General features: G+C 40.6%; 1 protein-coding gene across 2 annotated transcripts in view; it reads left to right on the forward strand.

Moving 5' to 3' along the window:
- The first annotated feature begins 2,814 nt into the window (after positions 1 to 2,814).
- HEPACAM2 (HEPACAM family member 2) overlaps positions 2,815 to 27,993 on the forward strand; it is a 28,491-nt gene continuing 3,312 nt past the window's right edge. The window contains exons 1-9 of one of the 2 annotated variants that reach the window (XM_054017157.1): positions 2,815 to 2,893; positions 9,870 to 10,220; positions 11,203 to 11,487; positions 14,057 to 14,353; positions 22,347 to 22,472; positions 22,556 to 22,580; positions 22,704 to 22,741; positions 23,539 to 23,612; positions 25,201 to 25,310. In XM_054017157.1, coding sequence (XP_053873132.1) covers positions 2,815 to 2,893; positions 9,870 to 10,220; positions 11,203 to 11,487; positions 14,057 to 14,353; positions 22,347 to 22,472; positions 22,556 to 22,580; positions 22,704 to 22,741; positions 23,539 to 23,612; positions 25,201 to 25,310 — 1,385 coding nt within the window. Of the gene's footprint in view, positions 2,894 to 9,869; positions 10,221 to 11,202; positions 11,488 to 14,056; positions 14,354 to 22,346; positions 22,473 to 22,555; positions 22,581 to 22,703; positions 22,742 to 23,538; positions 23,613 to 25,200; positions 25,315 to 27,993 lie in introns of those variants that run through there. The other variant, XM_054017158.1, reaches the window with a different exon arrangement.

Consider the following 27,993-nt stretch of genomic DNA (forward strand, 5'->3'; position numbering starts at 1 on the left):
GAGGGTAGAGTCCCTTATTTGCAAATTATGGGTTTCACCATTGCTTCTGGGCCTCCCTGAACCCAGCATCCACTGACTGAATCCAGTGGGATTCATCATATCCAGGAGGAGCTTAAGGACTACCTTGAAAATGCAAAAAAAGGACTACTAGCAGTGTGCAGACCATTCATACCAGGAAGGCCTAGCTCTTGCAGGGGGCCGAAGAGTCTGGCTCATGGCAAAATATGTCCATATGAACATGCCAACCCACAAACTAGACCACCAGTTCCTTGAACCATTCCAGATTTGTCAGCAAATCAACCCCATCACCTTTAAATGCAGCTCACCCGATCTCTCAAGATACACCGTGTTTTCCATGTATTCCTCTTGAAGCCTGACATGAAGGATCCCTTTCCCAACTGGTCCCAACAGCTGCCACCATCCAGGTCCAAGGGCATATAATCCATGCTGTCTTTGACTCTAGACTACAGAGGGGGAGATTGTACTGCCCCTTAGATTGGGAGGGCTATGATCCTGAAGAGCACACTTGGGAATCTGCTGCCCATGTCCATGCCCATGATTGGTAAAATGGTTTCATCAGGACTTTGCCCCAACCTGAAGAAAGGGCACCTCTGAAAGATGGAGGTAATGTAAAGATCTTTAGGACAAGGACCAGGTCTGCAGAGCCTGGGGTAGCTGATGGTCTCATATCGCCAGCAGAAGGCCAGGTAGAGCCACATCCAAGGAGCACCGTGGAGATTAGGCACCTCAGAAAGTACCACCCAAAGGAGCAAAAGCGACCGCAGCCTCTGGCCCTCTGTTTGGCCCATATTTACTATTTAACCCAGGAGCATGGCCCAGGAACTTGGCTGGGCAACCATACAGACTTCTGGCTCGCTGTGGCTCCAGACCTGGACTCTCTCAGCACTGCTTTGCTCTCTGACCTTCAGTCTCCGACCCCAGCCTGACTCTAACCCTTATTCTTGCCTGTTGATTTTGGCCCTCACAACTACTCTGATCCCTGCTCACCTACCACGACCTCATAGCCACCTCTGGACTCTGCCACATGAGCCCAGAAGTAACCACTAAGCCAGACTGCTTACGCCCTGGTCTTTTCAGGCTTGCTCTTGTTTGTACAATGTAAAATGACTATTCCAATCTTTTCTACTCCTCTGAACTTCCTTTGCTCGTGACATGTTGTTTTAAAACACCAAAATGGAGTTTATCCCACATCCATTTGTTATTGATTTCAGTGTCAAAACTCCCATTCACTTCAGTCAGAAATGAATCAGCCCCTTATGACCAACATTTCTTCATTTCTGAACCAGATTCTAAAAAGTGGTCAAATTAAAGACACCTAGCCTATTATTAAGTGGATTAATTTGAGGCTACAAATCACAGCCCACAATAGAGGGTAGTAGTACAGGCATTATTACATGCTTTGTGAGGGGGCATCATATGCTCTTCCTCTGCTGGCCAGTGGGTGATGGCACCATGGCCTGGGCGTACCTCCTTCCATCCCCTCTGGGGACACTGACATTATCCTGGAGCAGTTCTTGTCCTCCCGGAACCTGATCCTACAAGGTGCTGAACCACCCCTGAAGGTGCTGAGTGCCTTCAGCTCCCATTAACTTCAGGGAGAGTTGAGAATGCTTAGCACCATGAGTAGCTCAGCACTTTGCACAACTGAGCCCTCTGAACCCAAAGACAGGGATTGTCCCTCACCTCAGCACAGGGGCTTAAGTGAGGTGGGGAAGGGCTCCTTGCAAGCATTCCGTCCCACACAAGGCAGGGCACAATCTAGCCCAATATTTGAGAGATTTATTTGTGTGTGCCTAAGTGCTATCTAAACTTAATATTTTTATAACCACTTGTATAGGTGCAAATATTTACTGTTGGAAATTATTGCACATGGAAGGAGAGCAGAAGGGGGGTTGCCTTGGTTTGCGGCTGATTAGACTTGCACAGTGAGCCTTGGATAAAATCCAGATTGTATATGAGTATTAATTTAAGCTGTAGTAAATTAATGCAGAACACATATTGACTGGCAGCTAGCTTGGCAGTCTGAGTAAGATTCACACTTTGGACAGAAGATTCTTTGTTAGAATATACCTCATAAACACCCCACCAAGACTTCACACACACGTAGCTCAGAAAGGGATTAAAAAAAATTCTCAGGGAATAAGGCCATCCCAAAATAACCATTATTCTGTAATATTTTAAGGGATATACAAAGATAACTGCAGAGCAACAATTGTTCGGAAGCATGCATTTTACAATAGATCTAACTACAATCTTAACTTTTTTATGAATTTTTCATTTTCCTTTTTAGCTAAGATCCATCGTACATGGTATTTAATATCTCATATGACAGTGGACAGCAGAAATCCTACCATCGCAAGGGGATCAGTGGGATGATTTAACAGGTCTTTTGCATATCTGACTACTAGATTCTTATCTGAAGTTAGCATATGTATCTAGCAGGTCAGTGTTTTTTGACTGTAACTATGTAGGGCATAAATACCTATATAAATTTTACTCACATTAATTTTTATGAAAGCAGAGTGATTCATACTCTATACCCCATTTATCACACTCCATATTTGCTGTGAATATACCAAGGCAATATTATGATAGAGTCACAGGCAATGAAGATGTTGCGTACTAAGCTAACAGGTGTTCCCACTCCCTGTGTCCTTTGTATACACATATTCAAATCACACAAGGCAGTAGACAGGATAGGGTCTGTTAACTCATTGCTGATTTCCCTGGCAAATAAACCAGCAGCTGCTGGACCAAGCACTGACTTAGCACTGAGAAGAAGGTGATATTTGCATGGGACAGGATGCTTTCATGGAGCCATTTAGCAACACATTTTGTGACTTACAGTGCAATATATATTTTCTGCTTTTAGGTAAGATACAGTATGTATTATTATGGTTGTTGATTTTTCACTCTGGATATATGGTTCATTTTTATACTTTAAAAAATTAATGGATTTTGAATGTTAAATTGTCAGATTTTTTTAAAATCATCCTAGAAGTTTGTAACCCAATAGGAGATCTGGTTTTAGTAAGAAAAGCAGGAAGTCTGTAAACTATCATACACTAATATTGTACATAATTTGTAAGTAAAACATGGACATTGACTGTGTGAGACTTTTTCTAATATTTACTAAGTACTGTACAGTACATTATACTTTCTTTTTAATGTAGGTACCACAAAGATGAAAATAATTAGCTCTCACCAGGACCAATCTTGCAAACCTTTACTAATTTGAGTAAGGACTTACCATGAGTAAAGGTTAGCAGGGTGAGGTCAAGGTTTAGCATGGAAGTTGTTGCTATTATCTGTTCAAAAATATGTTTGGAAAGTGGCTTTATTTTGCTTGACAGTGAAGGTATTATTTTTTTAATCCTTCCATGTAATACTTGATTGTAAATATTTAAAATTGAGACTGCATGATTTAAACATATTTTGGCATGATATTTTGATATGGGAAGTTCCTGACCCCCCCACAAAAAAAAATTCCTCCCCTAGTTTGACTTTTTTTTGCACCCTTAGGTTTTACCCCCTAAAGAATAGGATTCTTTTTTTTTTTTTTCTAATATTCACCATTTAGCATAAGTATGATTTTAGTTTTGGCATAAAAGGAAAATAAAATATTTTTGCTATTAAAGCTGAAGAGGTTTGTAACAACCATTACCAAAAGCTCTAACTTTATCGCTTGGTGAACTGGAGAATGTATTACCATTAATAATACCTTCCGTTCAGTATCTTGGGTGTTACTTTTATAAGCAGATATTTGTCAACTATGCATTTTGGATAAAATTGGATGTCCAATGTACTTCCATAAGAGTCTGTTGTGATTAGATATTAGATAAAATTCTACTTTAATCTCTCCAACAATTCTTCTACAGCTTTTTAGAATTAACTTCTGCTTTATTTAGATGTTTATGTAATTCCAACAGAACAAATATGTAACATTACAAGAGTATTGTGTCTTCATGTTATCTAAATGTAAAGGATATTTGCTTTACATTGCTTTCCTATATCTTTGTGAACTCAATATATTGTAGACTTCTTTGCTAGATTTCATCAGTCAGCATTTGGAGTGAAGGAGAGTTTGTGTCAGGTCTGCAGATTTGTACCCACAAAGTTCTGCTCTCCCAGTACCATGGCACCACTAAAATTAAGATTATTGGTTTGAGTTTTTTTAAATACCCATATTTTAAGTGAATACAAAAAACTGATATTTCTTATTTGCTGTTCTATCTGTATTAATCTTTGTTAGACCACTTGACTAAAACCCTACAAAAGATCAAACTTTACTTTTATATTAGCATTTAAATATAATGCTTTGCAGCAGACACATACATTCAGAAGCATACCATACATTCTCAGATACAGATCTTTATAAGCTTCCTCATATGTTAATTGCCTTTTTTATCAGTACAAGGGTCAAATTTTCCTGTCCTGGAAGCCATGATCTGAAGCCCACTGAATAGCATGTCAGCCTTTCCAATTACTTTAGTGGGCTTTGGCTCGAATACTAGTCAAGCCAAACTCCCATGGAAGTCAATAGACATCTTGCTCAGATAAGGACTGAAGAATTTGGCCCTATAAACAGAATGTGTAAACAATGTGCTCTCGCTCTCTCTGACCCAAATGACCAAGCATTTGGATGTTTTTCTAAAATATATGTGCTCAGAATTATTTTGGGGGAAGTTCTATGGCTTGTGCTGTACACAAGGTCATAGTAGATTAGGGATCGGCAACATTTGGCACGCGACCCGTCAGGGAAATCCGCTGGCTGGCCGGGATGGTTTGTTTACCTGAAGCGTCTGCAGGTTCGGTGAACTGCAGCCAGTGGGAGCTACAATCGGTTGAACCTGCGGATGCTGCAGGTAAACAAACTGTCCCGGCCCGCCAGCGGATTTACCTGATAAACCATGCACCAAAGGTTGCCAATCCCTGTACTAGATCATAATGGTCTCTTCTGGTCTCAGAATCTATGGATTTATGAAAGTATGTGAACTCCTGGCACCATAAATACTAGGGGTCTGACACTCCACTGCTTTGCACCATGTAAATGCATTTACATCTTTGCAGAATGGGTGTAAAAATGATCAATTGAGAATTGGTAGCCTTTTACTCACACTTTGCACAGGAATAGATGACTACACAGAATGCAAAGCAGTGGTGAAACAGACCTAGCTTTTTTTATGATAATAAAGTGATGAGTGCTTTAGAATCCAGAGAACAATGAAACCTCACTAGGTAGGTTTCAGTTTTTGCAGTCAACTCAGAATATGTAGTCATGGTTTTTATTTAAACTAAAGCTGCATACTTTGTTTTCTGTCAACAATGATTCTGTTGTGCTTGCTAATACTTTGAAGAGTGATATGGAAGCAAAACATAGATTGCTTTGCGCTCCAGCTGGAGGTCACTTTGGTAAAACCGAACGTGTTTATAGTCAATACAGAAAAACTGGTTTTAAGAGGTCTGTGTTGCTGGAAAAATGCATGCATTATTTAGCAAGCTATACATAGCAACATGTTTAAGTTTGGAATATTCTTGATTACTGCATAAGATAAAATTTCGTGGCTCTGTAGAACAAGGACATTTTTAAAATATTGCCTTTTATGCCTAAATTTTATGATGCATTCAAGGAGTTTCATAAAAATATCTTCCATATCATGGGCAGGAGCAAAATTAAAACTTGTGCATGCTAGTGACTGATTAAACAGACAACCAAGATTTTCAAAAATGATACATAAAGTCAGGCGTTAAGTCAGTTTTAGGTGTCTATGGGTATATCTACGCAGTACCTGGGACATGTAATTCCCAGCTCAGGTAGACATACATGGGCTAGCTCTGCTCAAGCTAGCACCTAAAAGTAGCAGTATTGCCATGGCAGCACAAGTGGTGATTTGGGCTAGCCACCTGAATACAATCCTGTCTGAGCCCCTCAAGGTACGTACATCGGTGGTTAGCCTGAGCCATCATCTGTGCTGCCATGGTCATACTGTTGTTTATAAGTGCTCACTCAAGCAAAGATAGCATGTGTGTGTCTACCCACGCTGGGAATTACACCACCCAGCTGCCGTATAGATGTACCCTATAAAATAAGTTCCCTGATTTTTAAAAATGCCAAGTATCCAGCAATCCAATTGACTTTAATAGGAGCTATTCAGAGCTTCAACACTTTTGAAACTCAGGCCATCTATTTAAGCACCACTTAACAACTTCAGGGATTTAGACGCCTGAACTTAAGCAATTTTTTTTAATTTTGGCCAACTTCCATAATTAGTACTGCACCCCAAGCCCCTGGAGAACCATTTTTCCACACTGGAGGTATTTCACCGATCAAACATACCATCATTATTGTGAACAATAGTATATTATTCCTGGGATTCACCTAATATAAGTGATGAGTAAGCATCAAAGTGACTTAAGAACTGAATTCCCCTTGGCTTTTAATGGAATTTAGGTTCCTACACCAACAACACCATCACAGGACCTAACCAGATCAACTACAACAGCACCGGCTCATTCACCTGCATGTCCACCAATGTTATATATGCCATCATATGCCAGCAATGCCCCTCTGCTATGTACATTGGCCAAACTGGACAGTCACGACGTAAAAGGATAAATGGACACAAGTCAGATATCAGGAATGGCAATATACAAAAACCTGTAGGAGAACACTTCAACCTCCCTGGCCACACAATAGCAGATGTAAAGGTAGCCATCTTACAGCAAAAAAACTTCAGGACCAGACTCCAAAGAGAAACTGCTGAGCTTCAGTTCATTTGCAAATTTGACACCATCAGATCAGGATTAAACAAAGACTGTGAATGGCTAGCCAACTACAGAAGCAGTTTCTCCTCCCTTGGTGTTCACACTTCAACTGCTAGCAGAGGACCTCACCCTCCTTGATTGAGCTAACCTCATTATCTCCAGACTGTTTCTTGCCAGCATATTTATACCTGCCCCTGGAAATTTCCATTACATGCATCCGACGAAGTGGGCATTCACCCATGAAAGCTTATGCTCCAATACATCTGTTAGTCTTAAAGGTGCCACAGGACTCTCTGTTGCTAAATTACTTAGGCATTTTTGGAAGTTTTGCCTATCTTCAACAAAAGGTCAAACAAAATGTCACTTGAACCCTTGGGAACATGTTAACTGCAGACTTAATGGGACTTTTGCCTGATGGGAACATCAATAAGAAATGAATAAAGATTTGGTCCGTTGACTTCAATTCAACATAATATTGAGTAGCTCTTTGAATATGACAGGGTAACATCAATGTAAAGTTAGATCATAATAAGATTCTGTTGCTTTAATTTAATTAGAAGTATAAATGTTTGAAATGGCTCTAATATTTCAGACTGTACTCTGATGAAATGTTGATCTCTATGTTTCCAGAGCCAAGAATCACCCAGCATTGCTCCCATCAAACATTAATCTTTGGCAAAACAACTTGCCTGATAACTTCTTCAATCTTCACTTCCCTATGATCATACACAAGTTCCCACATACTGATAACACCTGATCAAATCATCAGAGCATACCTTCAGAGAACAGTAAAGTTTGCAGTTAGCCTGTGAAAGCCCCACCCAAGCAGACTATCTCCCTGCAGCCATTGTCTTAAAAGTGAAAACAAATGTTATTTCCTTAATCTCCTCTCTGCTTTGCTAACTGATATTCCTCAACTGTGGCTCAGTGTTCTGACAAGCTGATGTAAAGAACCACTTTTCTCCATGAATTAACTGTGGACAAGTTAAAGATCATGTGTTATCTCTGTTCCTGCCTCTCTTTGTACTCCACTATACTAATAGGATTTTTCACCCAGAAGTCTCTTATTTTCCTTTGTTCTACATAAAAAGTCTTTGTAACCCAGTTGTGGGGATGGCCTTTGGAGTGATCTTCCACTTCTCAGGGTAAACACACACCTCCCACCCAGTTGTGGGGATGAATAGTCTGAGGAGTGGAGACGGGGATTGGCTAGGTGAGGGGAATGGAATGGGGACAAGGAGCCAGGGTGAGAAAGAAACAGGACTGGGGCAGCAACCGGTTGGAAGGAAAGGGGCAGAAGGGATCACACTTGAGGGAAATGGGCAGTAGAGTCTGTTTCCCCTAGAGCACATTCCCCTCCAGAGCCAGGAATGGAAGCCAAGATTCCTGAGTTCCACCATTCCTCTGCAGTTAGCCAATTTCTGTGAAACCCACTGGCAAAGCATCTCATCACCTCTAGTGCTGATCCACAGAGAGGATAACAACCTACTACTGCTATCAGTTACTCCTTTAGTTCAAGTGGCAGAGGTGGATGCATAGCTCTATGGTGGATCTAAACATTTCAACTCTGCTGATTACTACATGAGTGTCCCATGGGGTGTCCTTGTTTGATGAAGGCCACCCGAATACCCTGAGAGAACCTGCTTCAATACAGATATAAAATCCCCTCTGACCACATACCCCTAGTTGTCACCTAGCACCCCACCATGGAACCCATATGGGTTATCACCAAACAACTACAACCCATACTTGATGGGGATCTCATCCTGAACAAAATCTTTCCTGAACCCCTGCTTCTGGCCTTCAACCAACCTCTCTAAGCCCATCATCAGAGGCACGCTCCCTATAGATCAGGGCACACCAACTCAAAGTGGCGCCAGATACTGTCAGAACAGATGCAAAACCTGCAGACATATCTTCACTGCTACAATGATCAACACCCCCTCCCAACACATCTTTCAAGATCCATGGGTCCTACACATACCTATCACAACATGTGATGTACCTCATCCAGTGCACTAAATGCCCCAATAGCAACTATCTGGGTGAAGCCAGACAATCACTAAACTCTCAAATGAACTCAAACAGGAAAATTATAAAAGACAAAAATACCACATCATTGTTCAAAAAACAATCACTCTCTATCTGACTTATCATCCTCATCGTCAAAGGAAACCTGCACAACACCTTGAAAAGACAAGTTTGGGAACTTATATCCATAACTTTGCTAGAGACTAAAAGTCATGGACTGAATCGAGACACTGGATTTATGGTTTATTACAACAATCTATAACCTGCTAACAGCCCCTCCCAGCTGCTCCCTCCCCACCCAACTACTCATACGAAACAATCTGTTCAAATCTTGTATTTAGCAGTGACACTTTGAGTTAGGCCAGGTCTACACTACAGACCTATGTGAAAAATCCACACCCCTGAACGATATAGTTATACCAACCTTAACCCCCCCATGTAGACAATGCTATGTCAATAGCAGAGCTTCTCCCGTCAACATAGCTACCACCTCTCACAGAGGTGAATTAATTACGCCCACGGGAGAGTCTCTCCCATCGGCATAAGAGCATCTTCACTTAAGCACCGATGCAGCTTTTTAAGTGTAGACCTGCCCTTAGTTTCCCAGACTTGAAGAAGAGCACTGCGTAAGCTCAAAAGCTTGTCTCTCTCACCAAAAGAACTTGGTCCAATAAAAGATATTGTCTCACCAACTTTGTCTCACAAATATTTGGAACATTTTCAACAAAGGAAATTATTACAAACACAACAACCTTAGAACTCCATTTCTAAGTTTTGTCAAACTTTTAAAAAATATCCTAGGCTATTAGACGAGAAGTGACATCTAACTTAAAACAAATCAGTTTTATTTTGTGTAAGATAGGAGAAATGGTTTGAAAATCAAGCTATAAAATCTGATCCGACTCCAGCTGAAGTCAATACCAATCTTTCTATTTGCATCAGTGGGAGTTGGATCAGGACCATTTTGAGAACACGACGACCACAGCTCCATAAGAGTTTCCATTTAGAATTTCCAGTGTTCCTAGTTTTGTTTTCTTTCCATTTTTATGCAGGTATTTGTTCTGCACTAAGGCTGACGGTACCATCACATACTATACATGGCATTGAAGGACAACCACTCCATCTTACAGTTGACTACAATTTCAACACTACAGCTTCTGAAATCCAGATAATATGGCTATTTGAGAAACCTCAGAGTATCCCCAAATATTTACTCGGCTCTGTGAATCAGTCAGTAGTACCTGACCTGGAATATAAACACAAGTTTACCCTCATACCACCTAATGCATCTTTGATGATCAATCCATTACATGTTACTGATGAAGGCAATTACATTGTAAAAGTCAATGTCCATGGAAATGGGACAATATCAGCCAATCAAAAGATTCAAGTCACTGTTGATGGTAAGTCAATAAAATACTGTATTTTAGTGCTGCAAATAAAATTACAACTTTTGTGAAGTTTCTAATCACCTGGAATCCAGCTATAGTTCTGTGTGATTCAGTCTGGCTGTGCATGAATAAATCAACTCACTGAAGTAATTTTATGCTTATTTTCAAAACCGCAATGATTAATTATTCAACAAAATTTGTTTATTATTGATTGGTGCCTTATTAATCCTGGGAGTATATTAAACTGGGTTTGTAGGCATCTTATAACGACTATGAAATTAAATGGACTATGGTGATCTCAGGAAATAATCTGTTTTCATAACACCCAGTTCTGTCACCCTTACTCACCTTGAGGCTGCATTCACTTTTGCATGAGCTTTTTTCTGTACCTGGAAACCTGACTTAGAGGAAATTCTGGAGGCAGCTGCCTGCTCATCATTTCATGCTGTCTAGAGGCTGGTAGGCAGGTGGCCCCAAACCCAACAGAGAAGATAATAAGGTTTTGGGGGAAAGTTTGGCCCTAAAAAGAGGCCCATGTGGTTCACTTTCATCAAATGGTTCATTTTCTCTAGATCAATAGGTAGATGTGAATATGGATCTGTTATTCTCCTACATATGTATCTTCCATTCATGTGAGTGGGAGTTGTACATGCACAGAGAAAGAAGAGCAGGGAATGGAAAAATGCATGCAGCATGAACTTGATTAATTCGTCTAGCTAATTAAAATGGAATATTTGTTTCCGGCCATTGTGTCATAACCTCAGCTAGTGTAAGTCATCCTAGCTCTAGTGAAGTTACTTGAAGTAGGCCCATTTGGACCAGCTAAGGATATGACACTTTGTTTTTCATTTTTAGCAGCATAACATTTGAAATCTAAGTACTTTCTTAAAAGGGTGATGAATGCCATTTATATCACCTGAGCAGTAAATGGCATATTCTCCTAATATAAATGGCAAATCTTGTTTATAACTGTTCATATCCGTTTAACTTACAGTTCCTGTCGCAAAGCCAGCTGTACAAATTGAACCTTCTTCGGGAGTAGTGGAGTATGTGGGGAACATGACATTAACCTGTATTGTTGGAAAAGGTACAAGGATAAGTTATCAGTGGATGAAAAATGGGAAACCTATGCACGCCAGTTCTAGTTACACCTTTTCCCCAAACAATGACACACTTTTAATTGTCCCTGTCATGAAAGAAGACATTGGGAATTACAGCTGTTTTGCAACCAATCCTGTGAGTGCGATGGAAAGTGAGATAATTGCACCAACTATATTTTGTGAGTATATAAAATATTCATGCATACCTTTGTCTAAATGAGCTTCCCAGAGAGAGAATCTCTGACAATGGAAGGGGCACAAAGCGGTTGATTCAAGTTTATATTTTGGCTTTCACTCACAGTAGATTGGTCTTTAACAGTCCATCTATACCCTCTCCATGATAATATAATATAGAACTTTTTAATCTTTATGTAGTTGTTAAAGATCAGCTTGAGCTGCAGAATTTAGGTTGGGATTTCAAAGTGTAGAGTTCTTCAAAATTGATGGGTTTTGTTCAGCCCATTATAACCAGAGGGACTGGCCACAACATTTAAACATAGATCCAAGTTCAGTTTTCTAGCTCCCACAAAGTTCATGGGTGTTTGGATCTCAGGTTCTGGTTCAAGACTATGTCTAATAGTTATCATTACCTTTTACTATGTCTATAGCATTATTGGTCTGCATGGTGCTTCACAAGCATACGTAAAAAAAAATCAAGAGACTTGATTCTGATTTAACTTGCATTACTTACACACTGATGTAACTCCACTGACTTTAAAGGCATAACTCCTGATTTACACTGGCAACCTTTGCCACACTGCCCATCTGGGAAATCTGATGGCGGGCTGGGATGGTTTGTTTACCTGCAGCATCCACAGGTTTGGCCAATCGCAGCTTCCACTGGCCGCGGTTCGCTGTTCCAGGTCATGGGGGGCTGCGGGAAGTGGCGTGGGCCAACGGATGTGCTGGCCGCCACTTCCCGCAGCCCCCATTGGCCTGGAATGGCGAACCGTAGCCAGTGGGAGCTGCGATCGGCTGAACCTGTAGACGCTGCAGGTAAACAAACCATCCCGGCCTGCCAACACATTTCCCTAACAGGCTGTGTGCCAAAGGTTGCCGATCTCTGGTCTATATGCACCATATGCCATTGCTGTGGGGGAGTTACTGTGTGATAAAAAAGGTCACTCACAGTAAATACCTGCCATCTGCTCAGAAACTAGATGGATAACAGTCTCATGGTGATATGAGCAATTGGAAGTGTTCCCACAGAGTAGTAAATTGTTACTAAGAACAGGTGATTTATTATTTTACAAGTCGTTTAGTAAACAGGCTTCACTGAAACATGAGACTCATTTCTGCTGAGAACGATACTGGAAAAGAGAAGTGGAGAATGTAGGATCCCAGGAAGGAATTATTTTACTGTTCCACTCAGTATCAAAAAGGTTCTTTATTTTGTTCATCCCTATTCATTAGCATTATTTGATTTGTCTATTAATTGTAATAATAATACATCACAAAGCACTTAGCAGTTAAATTGCTTCATTCAGAAATAAATCAATACAAGACCGGGAGAGAATTTATTAGTCTGGTGGTGTGGCTGCTGCAGCAGAAACTGCTGTACTATGTGGGAGTTCTGAGTTCAGGAGATAAATTGGTAGAGCCCTGCAAATTTGCAAATATCCGCTTTATATCCAAAGATCTCCGCAGACCATGTCTGCGGATTGGATGTGGATACCAATTTTGTATCTGCGCAGGGCTCTATAAATTGAGATTTCCTTCTTCTGGGCTTGTGAGAAACTAATAGAACACATTTAGACCTAGACAGAAGTTTCCGATTCCTCTGCTTCTGACAATCTCCAAATGGAGCGAGGGGGACAAGGGCCTTTAAATGGAAACTACGTTTGGCAGAATTTAAAGCCCAAGACAGTGAAAGTAATGGGTTGGGTAAGAACTACTGAATAGTTTCAAAAAGCAAAAAAGCAAGTTAATTTGTAAAATTAGTAGATTTTGAATGTTTTGCTTTGCATTTAAAAAAGAAGTTGTCTGAGCCTGACCCAATAACAAAAAAAACCCTCCATGGTCATCTGATCCCTGAAAAGGTGCCTATGCTGGTTTCCTGGGAAACTCCCCTTGCCCAGGGGAAAGCTCACTAAGAATGGAAACCCAAGAACTAAAAGGTGAACACAGCAAAAGTCAGGGGGATGAGAGGAAGGTTAACATGTGCTTTAAGGATCATTTATGAAAAACAATTGTCTGAAGTTATGTAAGACACACCATGCTATGTCTTACTAAGGGGAGGATAGTTCCGTAAGCAAGTATTGTGTGGTAAGTACCAATATACATGTTTACATAGGTATATTTCAGTGCAATTTTACTGATCTTTATGTGTAAACAGAGATAAGTTATGCCAGTAACCTTGGCATTTAAGTATAAAGGGTCCAATTCACCCTTGTACAGACAGCCAGAAGAAGGCCTACTGCTTCATTACACTACATTACCTATGCTGCTTCAGTCCCACTACAGTTTTTTTGAGGGCTTTAAACATTGCATAGGCCTTGTGCTGAGTATCTGGGTGAATTTCATCCAAATAGATCAATATTACGTGGGTGTTTTCTGTGATAAGACTGTTACAAATCTGTCTACATAAGGACAGATTAAATTAATTGGAAGCCTTTTAATCAGAATAATTGAACGTAATGGCAGCCATTTGAAAGGTTAAGTGTATACTGATCCTTGGAATTTTTAAGAGTTATTCTTTGATTTTAATTTTCTCCATTATGATAATTTTTGTTGTTCATATTAATGCAGATGGACCTTATGGACTTACAGTTAATTCAGATAAAGGGCTGAAAGTAGGGGAGGTGTTTACGGTTGACATAGGAGAAGCTATCCTATTCGATTGCTCAGCAGACTCAAATCCACCAAATACTTATTCCTGGATCCGAAGGGCTGACAATACTACACATGTTATCAAATATGGACCCCATCTGGAAGTTCTATCTGAAAAAGTGGCCCAGACAACAGTAGATTATATGTGCTGTGCTTACAACAATGTGACCGGAAAACGGGACGAAACTCATTTCACAGTGATCATTACTTCTGTAGGTAAGAACATAAAATGTATAACATAACAACATGCTGATCTAGTATAATGTATAAACACAGTACCAACCTAAGGGGAACTAAGCAATTGGAGTGCAAGCCAGGTGACGAACCAGTACACTGTCTTGATATTTTGAACTTCCCTGTCCTCAGCAAGAGGGTAGAGAGCAGGGGTGAAATCTTGGCAATAGTAATAGAATAGTAAAGTAATAGCAATAGCAATAGTAAAGTCAAAGGGAGTTTTGCCACTCACTTCAATAAGGCCAGGATTTCACCACAGTTGCGTCTTGTAATGGACTTGGTCCTTTGAGTAGAAATGCCACTGCTCTCTACCATAATAACCAATTCATGAAGCAGAAAAAAATACACTTTTTTTTACCATCTCTGCTTGAGTGTGTTCAATATAAGAAAGGAAGCTATATTGGGAGAAAGTGGCACAAAAATACAGTGAACTCTAAGGCTGGACTGCTAGCTTTGCACTGCCACGTGGATTCTATTCCAAAGCCCACTTTCCCACTCCCTCTCTTAGCAGGGGCTGTGAGTGCTCTGCAGGCAGTATGACCAGCACATGGTATGGAGAAAGTGATGCCTCTAGTCATTCAACAATGGCTGGAATGGCCAATTAGGGACCAACAAACATGGGCATCAAAAGGGCCTCTGGGACTTGGTAGAACAGACGTCTTAGTCTAGAGTGTGATGGTAATACAAGCTATCTTTGCAGAAACACAAAGGTGTTGGTGAATCAATGGTTTCATTACAAGATACATATGGAAGTTTTTTTCCCCATGTGTTCTTATGTAGATTTATTGCTAAGTACTGATGCATGGAGTTTCTCCTTTACTTTCAATACGTGATAGATTTAGGTCTTATATAATACTATGCCAAAATTAAATGACTGCAAAACAATTTTTTGTCAGAGAATCCCAATGAAAAGCAACTGTAAATGGTACGATGCTGCTGAAGTCTGAAATCTCCTTATCTACTGCCTTTCATTACTAATTAGAAAACATTTTCTGGGTGGTTAATAATTTAATTACTAAGGAACAATAGTTTTTTGTCCAGATAATGTGGCCATATTACTAATGTACAGCAAGATGTCAGACTGTTGCCTTTTAGAAAGTTTCACAAACCTGTTTTGCTGGTACCAGACAAGAGCTCATACATTTATTATTAAGATAAACAAGGACAGCAGGTGTCTATTGTTCAGATGGATTTAATGTAATCTTCATAAATGAAAGCTCCATGCTTTCAAACACCCTGGCAGAAAACAGGTTACAATTTTTCAGTGGAAATAATACAGTTTAAAATAAAACAATGTGGTGACTAGAAGGGGGGAAATGCAAACAGAGCTGTGGTGTTTCCTTAGGAATACAAATGGCATTTTTCCTGAAAGTGAAAGTAACCAGGACTTCTGCAGTATCTGTGTGTATAAATAAACATACTCACAATCATGAGCAACAATTTTGAGATTTGTTTTTGAAGCCTGATAAAAAGCAAAGTCCACATGGTGCATATTCTTTGTTTAGTTGTACTTTAAAAAATGCAGATCTCCTTTGTTAAATTATCTCATGGGATTTAAAACCAGTTTGGAGATAATCAGCTTTTTCCATTTTATACCATTCTTCCTGTTTCTGAAGATTTATTCCAGTAATACTAAACCCTGGATCCCAGACTGCACTCCTTAATTCAGGTAAAATTCTCTTTAACTTCAGTGGGAATTCTGCCTGAGTGTGGCCTCAAAGATATGCACACCCAGTGAATTTCTCCCTGCGGACCAAACTCTGAAGTCTTACTGGTAATTTTACCTGATTAATGATTACTCTGCAAGGAAGATATTCTGTGTCTCCACTCCCCCACTACCCAAAATAGAGAGCCTGTGCAAATGTAACCCATACACCTTCTAGGTGTGGTGTTCTGTCACATCTAGTGGCACTGAGACCACTTAAAGAGAGAGAAAATGAATCTGCTCTATTCTTAGCTAACAGTCAGTTGGCTTTTAGCTAATGTGGTAGAGTCTCATGCACTAAGCTCCAGAAGTCCCTGGTTTGATCCTGCCCGCCAACAGACCACAAAGCCTTACACAACACTTAAACCTCAGTAGTTAAGGCATTTATACAGAATTTAGATGTTTCAGAAGATCTTCGGCAGCTTCTCTGCACCTAGGGCTGAAATTCACCTATAGAGTTTTGTACACGTATGGCCAACTAAAACTAAAAAGAGAACAGTTATAAACAGTTCATCCAATCAACTAAAGTGTTCTACTTTAGCCAAGAAGTGTTAGAGAGTTGGATTTTAAAATAAAGGTATCTATCTAATTATGGACATGATTCTGCAAGGTGCTGAGCACTAATTGCAAGACTACTTTGTAGGACTGAAACAAGATGGAATAATGTTAAATTTATGTTAACCACACAGTTGTTTTCTATACAGATTTTAGTGATGCCTTGTAGGAATGAATTTTATTTGGCTATAAAAATGAAGTTACTCTTTTAAAGGATCCTTTAAAGATTCATCTGTTTCCCCAGACTTCTGGGCAAGGGAGAGCTTTGATTGGGAAAGAGGGGATTGATAGGGTGGAACTTTTTCTGGCTGGAATTGTGAAGGTTTGTTGCACGTTTGGATTAATGCTCATATATTTAACCTTGTAACTGACCAAGGGTGAAATGCGGTCCTGTACAGAAGACCAGTCCCAGGCCAATGTAATACTTGAAGTGGATTTACATGGTGCATAGATCTTGTGTTGCCCATCTACATGGGAATGGATGAATTTCACCCCTAAGCAGTATGAAAAGTTCAGGTAGAAACACATGTAAATAAATATTACAAATGTAAAGTTTCCATTATAGGGAAAACTGTTAGTGACCAGCTTGTAGTGCCACTTTGTGTTTATGCATTATGGTATTGTCTTTAATTACATGAGCACATGCTACTTTTTCCACATGATCCCTGCCACACGTAGGGCACAAGGGGAAAGAAACAAGGTGGTATGCACAACCATAAATCTGGCAGTTCTCAACTTTCAAGTGCTTAACTTTGAAACCTAAATTTGGTTCTTTTAACATAATTTTTGTTTGACATATACACATACACACACACACTCACACATATACAGTATCTGTGTGCAGATAAGTCTCATTGGAAAAAGTTTACTTTACTGTGACTCAGCAACAGATATGAGCAAAGGAAGCAAAGATCAGCAGTCTAATGTTAGGGAACTGTATAATTTAGCAGTTTGTGTGAGAATCTGATCAACAAACCTATCAATGATCTATAAATCCCAAAAATGAAGCACAGAGCGATAAAGTGACATACCTATGGCTACATAGTGGTAGAGTTGGGAATTAAATATCTCTCTCTTCACTTCCAGCCCAAGGACCAATCTGCTGTACCTTCAGCATGTAATAAGCTAAAGAATTCCCACATCTGTACTAGCAGAAAGGAGACTGCAGCCCTGATACATGTACAAGGCCCTGAAAGCTAGAATTGATCAAATTATGAATTGTGACTACATTATTCAACAAATTTAGCCTATATTTCTGTTCCTGAATAGTTTGCAGACCCATCCTAAAATTACACATATATTCATGATTAATGTGGACTCAGAATAGTTCATGCTAACAATTTTTTCCATGTCTCATTTGCAAACTATTGACTTCAACTGTTTGATATTTATTTGTGATATGTGATTAGTCACTTAAATCACATGATGCTGTTTCAAATTCCTGACTGCAAGCTTGGAACTTTTTTAACACTGAAGAATAGCAAATATCACATCTGATAGTGCTACAGTTTATAAAACTGGAGTTTTGTGAACATTTCCACTAATAAACCATCAGTCAACAGAATACTTTTGGATACGTAACCCATTGTTCAGTGTTGAGTGTGTCATGGTGGTCAGCTAGGAAACTTAGTACTTTATCTCAAGCTGTAGCAACATATACCCTCAGCTCTGGAGATCTTGGTTCAGTCCCTAATGATGACTGATATGCTGCATTATTACAATCATATGTAATATGACCCCAAAAATATATCTATTAATCATTTTTTCTAATATTTGGCATGACTACTGGGAGCAATGCTGCATCTGTTCCTAATCCACATTGGTTTCACTTCTCCCACAGTCATTCTTTATTTCTGACTGGCACCCTTCAGTCTGGAAACAGTCTGCTAATTACTGTCCTTATAATTCTTGACCCTATTAGCAATGCCAAAATGGAAACACTCCACTTTACAAGCTATGGCATATGGTTATAATGTTACTGCATGTAATCAAACACATTTGCCGCTGTGTGATGCCATGGATACCCCATATCTCTTTTATATTTGCACTTGGTGAGATATTTCATTTTATTTATTTAACTAAGAACAGACTTTGAGAGACAAATAACATTTGCACTGGTACCTGGCAAGTTAGCCTTTCATGCGTGAACTGGAAAATATACCCAGCACAAGTAGTGCCAGTGAGTTGCAGTTCTTTTCAGGTATCAGGGGGTAGCCGTGTTAGTCTGTATCTACAAAAACAACAAGGAGTCTGGTGGCACCTTAAAGACTAACTGATTTATTTGGGCATAAGCTTTCGTGAGTAAAAACCTCACTTCTTCGGATGCATAGAGTGAAAGTTACAGATGCAGGCATTATATACTGACACATGGAGAGTTCTTTTCAGAGGTCTGCTCTAAAAGGGAGACCTAATGAGCTACAGGGAGGGGAAGAACAAGGATTATCTAAAAACTGGATACAAATCTTTTGTATTTAAATATAATGGGAGTGGAATACTCCATCTCTGAGAACACAACAGATTTTATTTACATGTGGTTTGCTGCAAACAGAAGCATGTATTGGCTTCCTCAAAGTTAAATCCAAGATGAAGAGTCTTTGGGTACATCTAACCTGTAATTAAACACCTGTGCCTGGCCTATGTCAGCTGACTGGGGTTTGCAGGGCTCAGGCTACAGGGCTGTTTAATTCCAGTGTAGACATTTGGGCTTGGGCTGGAGCCTCAGCTCTGGAACCCTCCCCTGAACCCGAACATCTACACCTCAATTAAACAACCTCATACCCCAAGTCCCACAAACTCAAATCAGCTGCCACAGGCCAGTCGTGGGTGTTTAATTGCTGTGTAAACATATCCTTAACACGCAAACCTATTGAAGCACAGTCATGGAAACCAAGGCAAGGAAATTAAGTTATGACTCCCACTATATCTAGGCACTGCAGTATGTGTGCCATTCTGTATACGCAGTATGCGGCTCCAGCACATAGGCCCAACATGGTGCTGAGATGGCTTTAACACAACACTTACTGACAGTCAGAGTGTTCTGTTAATATAGTATTGTTGATTCTTTAACTGGAGTACAAAATGAAATGTTTCCATTGTAAAAACAATCATATCACACGTCCAGTAAGAACATTGTTACATGAGAAAGTATCCTATGAGTCATGACCAGGCAGAATTGCAGCCCTGGAGCTCCAGGGAGCAAAGAGACTGCTCCCTTTTTTTTCCCATGGGGGAAATCAGTGCCCCAAAGTGGGTGAGGAAGAGGCAGGGCCTGTGCACTGCACACACAAAGCCAAAAAACTAAATTACCAACAAAAATTCCCCTGATGGTTTTGATTTCAGTGCCGTGACTGAAATGAGGAAGTCCATAGTTCTCTGGTTTGGAGACTGAATGGCAAAGTTCAACTCCAGGTCTTTCCGAGCAACATTTCATGCTATACATAAACATAAAATAGCTGCAAAACAAAACGGAAGACATAGTCTATAACAAGAGCTAATGAACGTGGCCACCCTCCAGCTATGCATGGGAGAATGAAACTGCATGGAGAAACACCATTTTATCCTCTTGGAATTAGATCAGATAACTACAATAAGTCTTTACCATCAGCTTTACCCCCACTTACCTGTTAAATAATAAAACCAGATGTTCAGTCTCTTGACCTGAGGCAACTATAAATAACTTTCTCCCTATTTCATGGTGTGTCCAAAACACTTGAACTTCTGATTTTCTCTGAATTGTAGATTATAAAGTGCTTGTCAAACTCCCTGTTACATATGTAACCCAGACTAAGGCAAACTCCTGCCCTGGGCACTGCTGGGTGTTGTACAGACAGCATTGTGGCTCTAACTTGCAGGGTGCATACCGCCTGAGTCAGCCAAAGTTCCTCCTGAGCTTCCCTGGTAGCACACACCAGAGGGTAGTTCTGGTACCCTTTAAAAGATTGCAGTGGGCTCACTGCTCCATGCCCATCTAATACTCCTGTGCCCTGGCTAGCAGATGAGACAGCTAGTGCCAAATGGGATGCTAGTAAGGTTCAGGGACCATGCTTCCTGATGAGATCTTTGCAAGGCCTCTTACCTATGCAGGGCTTAGCCAGAATCTGGCTCTGCATTTCAGAATTGTGCTTCCTGCTTCAGGAAGTGATTCCACGATCACTATTGAATAAATAGCTGATAAAAGACAAATCTTAGAAAGAGAAACCCTGCAGAATGGGAATGACAAGACTCCCATTGACTTCAATGGGGACAGGATATCCCCCTGTATGTTTAGGAGAGGACTTGTGTTCTTCAGGGACTGGAGGGTTTGAATTTGGCCTTATGCTCCCATTTTGTTCTTTAGCATTACCTGAGAATGTTTGTGCCTTTCTGTAATCTGCCCCAGGCCTAGAAAACATAAACATGATTTTCAGTAGCTGTCAAATTCCAGTCTTGATTTGCAGACACAATAGTTTAATAGTATGCAGTGCCGGCTCTAGGGTTTTTGCCGCCCAAAGCAAACACAATTTTGGCAGCCCCCCCCACCCAGTTCTTTAATTACCCCACCCCCGGCCCCGCCTCAACTCCGCCCCTTCCCCAAATCCCCAGCCCTGCCTCCTCCCCTCAGGCTCCTCCCCGCAAGCCTAGGAGGGAGGGAGGGGGAGAAGCGGCGCCCGCGCCGCGGCCACTCGGAGTCTCCCCCTCCCTCCCAGGCTCTCAAACCTGGGAGGGAGGGGGAGACTCCGAGTGGCCGCGGCGCTGGCGCCGCTTCTCCCCCTCCCTCCCAGGCTCTCAAGCCTGGGAGGGAGGGGAAGGGGGAGACCCCGAGCCGCTGCAGCGCGCGAAACAGTTGATTCGCGCGCCGCTGCTCCCCCTCCCTCCCAGGCTTGAGAGTATGCAGTAGGGTTTTTGCCTTGAGAGCCTCGGAGGGAGGGCGAGTAGCGGTGCGCGAATCAGTGTTTTGCGCACCGTGGCAGCAGCAGCGGAGGTGAGCTAGGGCGGCCGGGGCACATATTTAGGGGCGGCATTCTGGCGCCGGCCATGCCGCCCCTAAAAATGTGCCGCCCCAAGCACCAGCTTGTTTTGCTGGTGCCTAGAGCTGGCCCTGATAGTATGTTATTGTCTAATAATATTGTTTACTATATACTACCATAAAGGTAATGATAAAACTCAAACAGTTCATTTTAATTAAAGTATCTCTGTTTAGAAAGTGGAACTAACTCAGGGAGGGGAAAGAGAATTTGGCTGTCTTCCAGAACTGATGTATCTGAGTCTTGTACTTGGTGTTTAGATACTATGGTGATGGGCACATAAAAAGTGTATATTTTATAATAACAATTTACATAGGAAGAAGGGTTGTGCGGTTAATGCACAGGATTTGAACTAAGAAAATCTGGTTTCTAGTCCCAACTCCACTATTGATTTCCTGTGTAACCTTGATCAAATGATCTATTCCCTCTGGGGCTCCATCTCCCAGTGCATAGGATAGGACTATTTACATACTTCCTTGTGGAGTTGTGAGGCTAAATTCAAAAATACTTCTGAGATGCACTTTTTTTGCATTTGGTGCTGTTTGCCATAATGTTCATAGTGGCTTCCACCTAGTTCCTGGTTCGAGACATGTTTTGGAGTGGTTTCTGAAATGCACATAATTATTGTACCAAGTTGCCATTTCAGCTAAGATGAATTAACATGTTGTATATTGTGAAGGACTAGCTATGAATCTGTTCTTCTTTGGCACAGGACTGGAGAGGCTTGCCCAGAAAGGAAAATCTTTGTCATCTCTAGCAGTAATAACAGGAATTTCATTATTTTTGATCCTATCTATGTCCCTTCTATTTTTATGGAAAAGATATCAGCCACATAAAGGTAGGTGAAACTTAAACACACTCCAGATTATTTTCTGGACATTATAACAAAAAGGTTGATTTTCCTTTATCTCTTCTTTTCAGTTATACAACGGCAGTTGCAGAGCAGGTAGTAAAATAAATCATTCGTATGGTTTTGTGTCTTTCCCAAAAAGAGTTTTTTTTTGTTTCAGGCTATATTTCTTTTCTTTGCCCATGAGATCAAACTGAAAGTCATGTTTATGTTTTCTAGGCCTGGGGCAGATTACAGAAAGGCACAAACATTCTCAGGTAATGCTAAAGAACAAAATGGGAGCATAAGGCCAAATTCAAACCCTCCAGTCCCTGAGGAACAGGGCCGGGCCTCTTCATAGTGCCATGGGGGAAGAGTATTAGATCATTTCAGTGGTCAGATACATTGGGCATGGCATGGGATGGGATGGGATGGATAGATGGGAAGGAAGCTCAGTGGTTTGAGCATTGGCCTACTAAACCCAGGGTTGTGAGCTCAATCCTTGAGGGGGCCACTTAGGGATCTTGGGCAAAAATCAGTACTTGGTCCTGCTAGTAAAGGCAGGGGGCTGGACTTGATGACCTTTCAAGGTCACTTCCAGTTCTAGGAGATAGGATATCTCCATTAATTATGATATAAATACTAAAATAGATTAGATAAATTAGATTGAATCTTCCTTCCACAGACCATGGAGCAGCAACAGAGATGCTTTACTAGCTACATGGGTATTCCCCAGCATAGGGAATTGATCCTCATAGACCAATGTAGGAAGAATGTGAAAGGTGGCTTAGTGAAGGGGGATGGCCAGAGTATTACTGCTCTTCAGTTATCTTCAAGGTTGTAATAACCCCTTGAATGCAGCCAAGCATAGTTTAAACATCAGTGTGGCTGCTCTAAGTTCTGAGAAATGAGCCAGCCCTAGTAGGGGTGGACCAGTAGAAGACAGCAGAACTTTCACAGCCTCCGAATTCAAAAGTAGGGGGTTCAAAAGTAGGCCGAATGAGTTTGCCCCTCCCTAATGAAGGGAGTTTGTATTTATATTACCTATTAATAATTTATTTATTTTTAATTTTAGGGCATGAAAATGCTACGGATGACTTTGGAATATATGAATTTGTTGCTTTTCCAGACCCCACTGGTGTTCCTACGGTATGCGTTTTACCAATAAGTCAGTAGCCAACCAATTAAGGCTCTATTTCATTCCCTAAATGTATGTAGTATTTTCACTAGAATCTCTATGCGACTTGCTCAAAAGGGCCGCAGGAGATGCCTCTTTGGAGATCTTTCAATGGCTTATTCATCAGTACTGTTACTCACTGTACTTATTTACATCAGTGTTAAGCAGCAGGGACATGCTCAGGTTCAAAGGGGTGCCAAGAAGTTAGTTCTGTTAACCAATCCTACATTTAGGCTACATCTACACTACAGCAGTCACAGCAGCACAGCTGCACTGATGCAACTGCACCGCCGTATTGCTTGTGGTGGAGATGCACTAAGCCAATGGGAGAGAGCTCTCCCAGCAGCTTAATATAGCTCTCATCTCTTGCGGAGGCAGGAGTTGTCAGCAGGAGAAGCTCTCCTATGACATAGTGTTGTCTACACCAGCACTTAGATCAATGAAACTTACATCGCTCAGGGGTGTGGATTATTCACATCCCTGAGTGACGTAAATTATACTAAAGTAACCTGTAGTGTAGACAAGGAAAACAATTTTTAACATCAAGTGTCTAGATAATAGTAAGCCACTCCGAAGGTGAAACATTAAAGAAGGAGAAAGAGCATCTGTGAGTGCTCATGAAGGTAGGAGAGATGTTAGGACTAGGGTGGGAGTCAAGAGTTTAAGACCCACCTGAGCAAGGTTCTTAACACACAAGTAGACCCACTGATTTCACTTGGATTAGTCATGTCTCATAGAGAGACACATGTTTAAATACCTTACAGAGTCAGGACCTTAGAGAGTAAAGAAGGAGAGACTATACACCAGAGACTTAGAATTAGAGGCGGTGGGATGGATTCTGGAACTGGCGCAACTCCACTACCTTCAGTGCAGTCACTCTGGCTTTATACCAGTGTGGCTGAGATCAGTATTTAACCCACTGCAGTCATATTGGTCAATAGGAAAGGGACACAGAGGTGGAAGATGAATAGTTCAGAATTGTAGTTTGGAAGTATGCAGATTGAGTGAACTCTGTATTGATGAGGGCTGAATCTAGATGTTGTAGATGTGAGAGGTAAGGACAAATTGTTATATATAACTCATTAATAAATTTAACATTTTAATACATTCTTTATGCTGGCTCACTGCAGCTCTCCTTGGATGTACGTAGACTGCACACTTCCCTGATTTTCTTAGCTTTATTTTTTTTTAAATGTATCCTGATTCATTTCCCTGACTACTTTTGTCCTTTGTCCTCAGCTTTTATTCACCAGCTTATTTCTCCCTTTATTATTTTTGGTACAGTAATGTAAAGCACTTTTTATCCTACATGCACTAGGGGCATCCTAAAATTTCTGGGTTTCTAACTGCATTTAAGTCTGTGAAATGCCATATCGTAAGTATGATAAAATTCCCTTCCTCAAAATCAAATTGAAACTAATTAAATTGAGCTATGCAATGTGAACAAAATCCTAAAAAAGGGAGGACGGGGAGGGGAGGGAAGGTTATTCTAGACGTTTAGTTCCTGCTCCAGCTTTTCCCATCTGTATTCATAGCAAAAATATTGCCTGTAACTTTTAGGTTCCAAGTCAATCGGTTTCTGGCTCTGACTTTGTCCAAGGGCAGGATTTACACAGTACAGTTTATGAAGTTATTCAGCATATTCCAGAGCAACAGGAAGATCATCAAGAGTAAGTCCTATATGCACTAATATGGTAACCCAAAGATTTAGAGACAAATCCAGAAGTGATGGGTAAAATGATGTAAATTACATGTTGGTAAATTAGTGAGAGTCTGAGGGAGCGCAAAAGAATCTGTTATAAGAAGACATGGCCTGAACTTCATGGAAGTTTGGATTTGAATTCAAGCATCACAGCTAAAACCCTTCTTTTAGTTATGAGGATAGATATGGACAACCACATTTTGAATGCTCTATATTATTGCTACAAGATTTAGAAAACAAAAACTTCTCAAATAAGAGCAGCACAGAAGGAAAATTTCCATTTTGCAAAGCCAAAATTAACATGCCTAGCAGAACTCATGTCCAGGCAGGTTAGTCAGGTTAGAAATGACACTGCTGCAAGCTTTCAAATTCCTAATCTGCAGCCAAGTGATCCTTAAAGCAGTGCATAAATCAGGGGAATGAGTCCCATACTTGTCCTTACAACCAAATGCTTCAGTGATCAGTATAAGCAAGGGACTGAAACATCAGAACAGGAAAGGGCTTTGGGAAAGGAATTTCAGATTCCTATAGCTCAAATGATCAATAAAAGCAGTGATCGCCAAAACTGAATTCCACTGTACTGATGATCAGTCATCTGCAGTCAATTGTGTTCTTGTGGAGTGACAGATGGAATGGCACTGAACTTGCAAGTAGTGGGGAAGAAACTGCACCAACCATTCCAATTAGTGCAGGAATAACCAATTTCAATGTAATAGCCAAAGAGGTTAAATTAAACAGACCCAAATGGGCTCTTAAGTAAAAAAAAGCTGTTTTACTCAGACTAAACCTTCACTGCAACGCTTACAATAGTGCAACTGCACTGATGCAGGTGCGCTGCTATAGGGTCTGTGGTGGAAAGCCTCTGAGCAGACAGGCGAGATTATTCACACCCCTGAAACTGTAGTGTAGACAAAGTCTCAGATTCTGAATGGTTCTGGCCCAAGTTGCTTACTGAAAGAAAAATGATTCAGTATTCTTTATGACATGTATTAAAATTAATAAACAAGCAAAAAAAGTCAAGAAAACATATCACTAGGACTAAGCTACTAAAAACTTTACTAAACTAAGGACTAATTAATATAATTATCAAACTGAAATCAAATTAAAATCAAATCAACAAATTAATCAAGAAAGGTATTGAATTAATATAAAAATCAAATTAGTTAGATCTTGCAATTAGTACAGCACATAATCAGTTCTTTCAAATCCTAATCAGGAATCCAAGAAGGTGGCTGCCCATTTGTGCATATCCCAACTAAAGAACTTTTAATCCAGGCAGTATAATCAGGTTTACATAGATAAATAACATAATTCTGAGACCCAAATACTTGGTTGTGTCTGATTTACAATCTTGAAGCCAATCAAAGCTTTCTCCTTGGATTTTAAGCTAATTTTCATAGCCCGTTGCTTTGATCATGCCACCCCTCTTTTTTCATCCCTCTACTGGGCTTCATCTTCTTTATCGCATCAAACATAAGCTACTTGTCTTCATTTCCAAGGCCCTTCATGGCCTATCCCCATCTCTCATGCAGCACTGAAAGTCAGCTCCTACCTCACATCATATCATTATCCCAGCCTCCATCTCCCACTTGTTAAATGTTCAAACAGGCACCTTCATGCTTTCTCCCATGCTGCCCTTCACACATGCATCTGCATCTACATCTGCAAGCTACATCATTAGCTTCTTTCAATGTCCCCTAAAACTCTCCTCTGCCATGAAGCATACTAAAACTTAACAGTGGTTAGGCTGCTGTTTTGCTGAGACTACTGCCTATCATGCTGACCAATATAGTCTCATTGTTTCCTTGTACACTCCTGTAGGTCTGTCCGTATCAGTCTGTAGTTTCTGGTTTTATACTTAGACTGTGAGCTCTTTCGGGCAGGGACTGTCTTTTTGTTGTGTGCCTGTACAGCACCTAGCACAAAGGGATCCTGGTCCATGACTGGGGCTCCTTGGCACTATGACAATACAAATTAATAATAAAATAATATTATTAATATATAATAATACTACCGTGGTGACTAAAGCTGTTCATCTCACCCCTCCCAACAGAAATCTCAGCGAAAATCATCTTAAAAAAAAAAGAACTAGGTAAGTTCATGGAGGATAGGTCCGTCAATGGCTATTAGCCAGGATGGGCAGGGATGGTGTCCCTAGCCTCTGTTTGCCAGAAGCTGGGAATGAGCGACAGTGGACGGCTCACTTGAGGATTACCTGTTCTGTTCATTCCCTCTGGGACACCTGGCATTGACCACTGTCAGAAGACAGGATACTGGGCTAGATGGTCTGACACAGAATGGCTGTGCTTATGTTCTTATGACAAAACTGTCTGATAAGCAAAAGTTTAACACTCTTGCCCAATAATTTGCATATAGGATTTTTACAATTTCTCAGGATTCCAACACAGCACTTTTTTTATAAGTAGCATTCAAGAGATAGTGATTAGTGCGATTTTAACCTGGGGAATATTTCTTTCTAGCATCTTCCCTTGGGGCGTTACAGGTGCTCACACATGCATGCAGATAGCCACACCCTAAAACAGTAGAAGTTTAGGATTTCTCCCAGCTTCTTAGGCAAAAGAAACAGTATTTTAAAAAAATACTTTTTTAAAAAGGGTTCTGATTCATTAGCTCTCAGTCTCACGTTGTCA

This window comes from Malaclemys terrapin, chromosome 2, assembly GCF_027887155.1.
Source record: "Malaclemys terrapin pileata isolate rMalTer1 chromosome 2, rMalTer1.hap1, whole genome shotgun sequence".
NCBI classification, from domain to species: domain Eukaryota; kingdom Metazoa; phylum Chordata; order Testudines; family Emydidae; genus Malaclemys; species Malaclemys terrapin.